Below are 6896 nucleotides of genomic sequence, written 5' to 3' on the forward strand. Positions count from 1 at the left end.
ATCGAGCTGAACGTGTGTTGAACGCGAAGGTGCCGTACGTTCGGTACTTGATCGGGACGGATCGTGAAGGTGTACGACTACATCAACCGCGTTGATAAAACGCTTCCGCTTTCGGTCTACGAGGGTACATAGACACACTCTCCCCTCTTGTTGCTATGCATCACCATGATAGATCCTGCGTGTACGTAGGAATTTTTTTGAAATTATTGTGTTCCCCAACAGTCGGGTCGACATCCTCAACTGGCTATCGTTTCTTCCTTGGGGCTAGTTTCTTCTTCGATGATCCAGACCCATTTTTGTTGTGTTTGCGCTTAGAGTGCCCTTCTGACAGACCAGCAACCTTGTTTTTCTCGAGGCCATCCTTGATCAGACGAAGATTTTCTTCCTCGCGTGCTTCCTTCTTCGCCTTGCGTTCAACAATGGTTTGGGTATTGCAAGTCCTTTTAGCCAGCTCTTGTGGATATGAGGCAGGGGTTGCAAGGGACAATTCATGAGTATTCACAGGAGTAGGAGGACGAACTTCTAGATTCTTCTTCTTCAGAAGAGATATTGGTCGGCAATCATCCCACAGAGGATGGAAGGCATAGTTCTTGGCAAACCGAGGGTGGAAAAACTCGTAGTTGAACCATTTCTTGACCCGGTGACACCGAATCCATTGATGGCGTCTTTCCTTTGCATGTTTTTCCTCTTGTGGGACTGCATTATATCTATCATGAAAGAGATATCCAGCGGTGTTTTCGTGTGGTTGACGATCACCCTTCTTTTTCTTCGAAGCATTTTCCTGCACAGCTTGATCATTCTGCTCGGTGGTTCTCTTTCGCTTAGTTGTCGTTGATGGGCCTACCGTTGGACCCTGAACACTCGGAGCTTTTGACTCGTCGGTCCATAAAGGTATTTGCATCTCTGTCTCTGTTGCTAGTGCGCTGAGTGGAATCTTCAACAGACTGCATTACCCTGTGAATAGAGAGATGCGAGGGAAATGGGGATAGGTTTATGAATGTGTACAACAAGAGTTTTGAAAGAAACCCATTATGATCTGAAGATATAGATGCAGTTTTTGAGAAATGTTTCAGGCGAATGAAATCTATTAGAATCGAACTAGTATCTCCGAGCAGATTTACTAGATAACGAGCTAATCATTCCATTAGAATGAGACTTAACTCAAACCCTAGATCTAGAAATGAGATGCGACAGAAATCGACAGACCGCGTCCAAACAATTTACCTAACGATTGAAGATCTGGAAAATACGGTAAAATCATGACAAAATTACAGCGGTAGAACTCGAACAAGACAGAGAGGAGGCTCGAGTTCATGCTGCACGTACCTTAACTTGGTGACGTGACGAAGGAAATGTGCCACGACGGCGTGTGATGACTCCGACGGCCCCTTCCGAGTAGCGAAGTGGCGAAGGTGGTTGGCATCGTCGAGCTCGAGGTGGAGCTATATGGGTGGGGTTTTTAGTGTGAAGACACGCTGGAGACGACGAATGACGAAGGGGGGGCACGATATATTTATGTGCGAAGGAAATAACCGCAGCCGACTGGATCAGATCGGACGGTCCACGACACAAGCCCTTTGGGATTCAATGGATATGAGAGCATGTGGCAACCGCTAAGATGACGTGGTCCCGACTTGAGCGGGGAACCCCAAATTTTGGACGGCTTTCGCCAAAATGATTCTTTTCGAAGCAAGTTATTTATCATGGACAAGAACACCAAATAAAAAATCAAATCAAGATGAATTTGTACATTCAAAGCGGATCAATGGAGATTTAGGCGAAACCCTATCACCGGAGCCCTTGCGGTAGGTGGTTAAACCCTCCTGCCAACGGGTCTCGCGGTAGGAAAATGGCCAAATCTCGAAAATTTTGTGAAGCGGGCCAGATCGTGCTTATAAGTTAACAAGATGGATCAAAACAGTGATTTCGGCCCCGGGTGGATGCCAATTTTGATGTTTGGGCTGTGTGGAGAAAATGGGCTATGCCGTGCTGAAGATGCCCCAACCATACTCTGATGACCAGAACCTTAACCATAATCGATGACCAGAATGCTTGGAAGCTGGAACCAGCTGTTTGTGCTGACCAAACAAACATCCTGCCCAGCACCGATAGATAGACAGACTGAAGCAGAAGTGTCCGAGGCTGCTTTCTGAATATGCGGCCAATTTGGTCAGCCGCGCCCGCACTATTATACGTATATTCCACAGAGAATGTGCTCCCGCTACTCACTCCACAGTATTTTGTCAAACGCACATTGCCACCCGCCACTGACAAAAATTCCGTTTAGCCAGCTTATGCCAAGCCAAAATCTGAGGCACTTCTGATCACCAGGTAACATGGTCCTGAACCTCGTTGGCGCCTGTCCCTGATGATCCTTCCGCCGAAGCCCTAGCACTCAGGGCGGCTTTCAGTGGACAGCCAACCTATCATCACGCCCGTCTCTCTAGCCAGAGGAGAATAAATTCCCTCAACAACCATCCACCCTTCTAATTTCCGAGAAATTTCCGCAGGCTCACTCTTTAACTCATCTGCATTTACACACCCCTATATGCTGATATGCACACAAAATACAAACTGCCGATTAATACCACAAGCGGACCGATCGCGGTCAAAGGGAAATCTGCAGCTTGTGTCAGCGCTGCTGGCTCAGCTTCAGTAACGGCCACGGACGGAGCGTCAAACCCCAACCCCCGAGCAGTTGAGAGTTGAGACTTGGGACTAGCACGGCAGCGGTGAGGCAGAGGAGGAAACAGCGAGAATCGGAGGGGGCGGGGAAAGCCGCCGAGGGAAAAGGGCTCGGTGGCCAGGCCAGCTCGCTGGCTCGCAAAAGGCGCCGTTTTTAAAGCGGCAAGGAGAGCAGTCCTTCTCGCCCTCTGCCCCTCTGCCACCTCCTTTCTGCCGCCCCGCCCAAAAGAGAGAGAGGAAGTTTTCGCCTCGGGATGCCGCTGCTAGTCTAGTCGCTTCCTCCGAGCAGCCTCCTCCCTCTCCAGCGAGCTTCTCTTCTCTTCCCTTTCCTTGCAGAAGGAAGGAAGAAGAGAGCGTAAGGTGGCTTTCTGGGGGGATAGATTCCATTCCTTGTAGGAGGAGAAGGAGGAGTGGGGAATTGGGTAGCTAGGCCAGATCAATTGTTTTCTCCCGATTCTCTGCGCCTTTTCTGCAACCTTTTTCTCCCGTGGCTGGTTGGTTGGTTGTTCCTTGCTTGCGAGGGGGTTCTTGGTTCTCGGCGCAGAAAGGAACGACAGATCAGTCGGTCGGTCAGTCCAGTCCCCTTGTTCAAGTGGCGAGTGAAGTGACGAGCGTGGTTTCTTGCGAGTTTGGAGCCGGAGGAAGAAGAAGATGGCAGCCGCGCCGCCGCCCAAGGCCGACGAGCTGCAGCCGCATCCGCCCAAGGAGCAGCTGCCCAGTGTGTCCTTCTGCATAACCAGCCCGCCGCCATGGCGTACGTGCTCCCTGCTCTGCTTCACCCTTTTGATTTTGCTCTTTGAAAGCTTCCCTCACTCCTCCCTGCTTGTCCCTTCACTGTCCTCACTTTGTTTCTCGTACTACTTGCTGTTTCATACATGTCCAGGCTTTCTTTCCCACTGCAAATATATGCGTGCTGATCACTGACCTGTTTTTTCTGCCGTCGGTGGACATCAGCCTCTTCGTGCTATTTTCACTACAGAAAGTTTTTCATGTTTTTTATTGGGAACAAATTCTTTTGCTTAACCAGTCTGGAAGATTCGCTGATCTTGAATTTATTTATAATGAAAAGGCCTTTCAGTTGCACATCTTTTTACGCAAAATTGATATAGTAGTAGTACTACTCATATCAAATGATACTGTATGTTGACGTTTCTCTTGTGCTTGTAATCTTTGTACGCAGCCGAGGCCGTGATCCTAGGATTTCAGCATTTCATAGTCATGCTGGGCACCACCGTCATCATACCAAGCGCGCTTGTTCCTCAGATGGGAGGTGGAAATGTGAGTCCTCAGCTCTTCATTTATGCACTACCAAATGTCCTCTGTTTTATTCACTTGCATATAAATTCAACATCTCGGAAGAAGTGATAAATGATGGGCACTCGCTGAATTTATTTCTGTCAGGAGGAGAAAGCTCGGGTGATCCAGACGCTCTTGTTCGTCGCCGGCATAAACACCTTGCTGCAAACCTGCTTCGGGTCTTGCCTCCCCGTCGTCATGGGCGGCTCCTACACCTTCGTCGCGCCGACCATCTCCATCATCTTGGCCGGACGCTACGACAATGAGGCAGACCCTCACGAGGTACTTCTTACTGCCCAGCAGAATTGTCTTCTCATCACGTACGAGTTCCTGTACGCAGGCTGACAAATTTGTGTTGCTGTCGTAAAGAAATTCCTACGGACGATGAGGGGGACACAAGGCGCTCTCATCATCGCGTCCACGATTCAGATCATCCTCGGCTTCAGCGGCCTCTGGCGCAATGTTGTCAAGTTAGTCCGAATTTCGGCCTTTCTTCGTCGAATTACAGTACAAGTCCTCTTAGTACTGCCCTGTAGCGTTTCAGCTTGTGCAGTTAGGAGTTGAGTTCACTAACTATCCTGCATCATTCCTGTGCAGATTGCTGAGCCCATTATCTGCAGTTCCTCTTGTTTCACTCGTCGGATTTGGGCTTTATGAGCTCGGCTTTCCAGCGGTTAGTTTCGCTCCATCACTTGCTCTTATCCTCTGCTTCCAGAAAGTATGTTCTTGGAAGAGTGAATAAAAGGTATTCATGATGAAATACAGGTAGCCAAGTGCGTGGAAATCGGTCTTCCAGAACTCATCCTAATGGTCGCATTTTCTCAGGTATCACAACATTTTACAAAGTTCTGATTGGCCAGATCAATGTTTTTAAATGGTTTCAGTAAGTTAATGATGATGTGGGTGCTGATCATGTTTGTTTCCTGGACAGTATTTGCCTCATGTGTTGCATTCCGGAAAGGGCGTCTTTGGCCGGTTTGCTGTTCTTTTCACCGTGTCAATCGTGTGGCTCTACGCATACATCCTCACAATCAGCGGCGCCTACAAGAACGCCAAGTTGAAGACGCAGGCGCATTGCCGCGTCGATCGTTCAGGGCTTATCGGAGGAGCTCCATGGTAGGGTCCCAGGAGAGGAAACCATATTTTGTTATAATAATGTGTTGTAATTCTGATGGCATTCGTAACGAAGGTGCTGCCTGAAATCTGGTTTCAGGATAAGCGTTCCGTATCCGTTTCAGTGGGGGGCTCCTACATTCGATGCTGGAGAATGTTTTGCAATGATGATGACTTCATTCATTGCCATTGTAGAGGTTTGTCTGCAATATTTACCCTGAAAATAGGAAACAGATGCTATACATTCAGATTCAGTCATAATAAGATGGTAATTATAATATTGCAGTCCACTGGAGCCTTCATTGCCGCTTCAAGGTATGCAAGTGCAACGATGATACCTCCGTCGATCGTCAGTCGGGGAATTGGTTGGCAGGTAAATGAGCCATTGATTGTACAGTGGAGTTTGTCTCATCTTATTTTACTTGCTAATAATGCATGCTGATCACTATGGAACATCACTTTCAGGGCATCGGCATCTTGCTTGATTCATTCTTTGGGACAGCCAATGGAACCTCAGTTGCAGTGTAAGTATATGTTTGTTTCGGGATAGTACAAGTGGCATTACTTGACTGAACAGATTTTTTTAGTAATTACTTGATTCTCTCTGTGAACTTTTGTATTTGCAGGGAGAATGTTGGTTTACTTGCTGTGACACATGTTGGCAGCAGGAGAGTGGTGCAAATATCTGCCGGCTTCATGATTTTCTTCGCGGTCCTAGGTAATATATCTGTCTGTGCTAAACTTATTTTTAAAGCTATTATTACTATAGTTTTGGCTGGTGCACATATATTGTTACCCAAACTGATTTCAAATTTATTTCTTTTGGCAAAACAGGAAAATTTGGAGCCCTATTCGCATCCATCCCATTGCCTATATTTGCTGGCATGTACTGTGTTTTCTTCGCATATGTCGGTACGTCCAGATATCCGAAACCGCCCGTCGTCGTTCGGAAGTCTACATTTGATTATTTTCAGCATAGCATGTTGCCAGGCAGTTTGCCACCAGCATGACTCTCATTGGTTCTCTCTTTTGCCGAGCAGGTGCGTGTGGTCTGAGCTTCCTCCAGTTCTGCAACCTGAACAGCTTCAGGACCAAGTTCATCCTGGGCTTCTCCTTCTTCATCGGCATATCGGTGCCGCAGTACTTCAACGAGTACGCCTCCGTCTCGGGCCACGGCCCGGTGCACACGGGCGCCAGATGGGTACGACGATAAGCACTCGCCTCGGCCTCTCGCCATTCAGCAGCTCTCTGAAACCACTGACCATTTGTTGATTTGGGCAGTTCAACGACATGATCAACGTGCCCTTCTCCAACAAGCCGTTCGTGGCGGGGCTGGTGGCCTACTTCCTGGACAACACGATGCACCTGCACCAGAGCGCGGTGCGGAAGGACAGGGGGTACCACTGGTGGGACAAGTTCAGGAGCTTCAAGAAGGACGCCCGGAGCGAGGAGTTCTACTCGCTGCCATTCAACCTCAACAAGTTCTTCCCTTCGGTATGAATATGATGATGCCGAAATGCCGTCGCGGAGAAGGGCGCTGTGGATCCACTTGCTGGTGCTGCTAGCTTGATCCGTCGAGTCTTTGTGGTCAATTTTGTGTATTTATGGACGAAAATGGACTGATTGGACGGACCGGTGGGGACGCCATGTTGGTTTCTTGGTTTAAGCGGATCAGCGTCGTTGTTAATCTGTGGATGTACATGCGGCTTCCCTAGCCCGGGAAGAAAAGATCATCAGTAGTATGGTGGCTTGTATAATGCTAATTTATTTCCTAGAAATTAAAGAGTGAAGCGTTCAATTTA

General features: G+C 48.3%; 1 protein-coding gene across 1 annotated transcript; it reads left to right on the plus strand.

Annotated features, from left to right (window-relative positions):
* Positions 1-2699: 2699 nt before the first annotated feature.
* Positions 2700-6896, plus strand: LOC125509221 (nucleobase-ascorbate transporter 6). The gene is made up of 14 exons (XM_048674137.2): positions 2700-3439; positions 3866-3963; positions 4087-4263; positions 4351-4451; positions 4579-4654; positions 4747-4806; positions 4913-5097; positions 5195-5291; positions 5381-5467; positions 5560-5618; positions 5721-5812; positions 5929-6006; positions 6135-6295; positions 6376-6896. The coding sequence occupies exons 1-14, from the start codon at positions 3337-3339 to the stop codon at positions 6592-6594; spliced, it is 1593 nt and encodes a 530-aa protein (XP_048530094.1). The 5' UTR covers positions 2700-3336; the 3' UTR covers positions 6595-6896.

The sequence above is a fragment of the Triticum urartu genome, chromosome 5A (assembly GCF_056163025.1).
Source record: "Triticum urartu cultivar PI428250 chromosome 5A, HENAU_Tu73, whole genome shotgun sequence".
Lineage (NCBI taxonomy): Eukaryota > Viridiplantae > Streptophyta > Magnoliopsida > Poales > Poaceae > Triticum > Triticum urartu.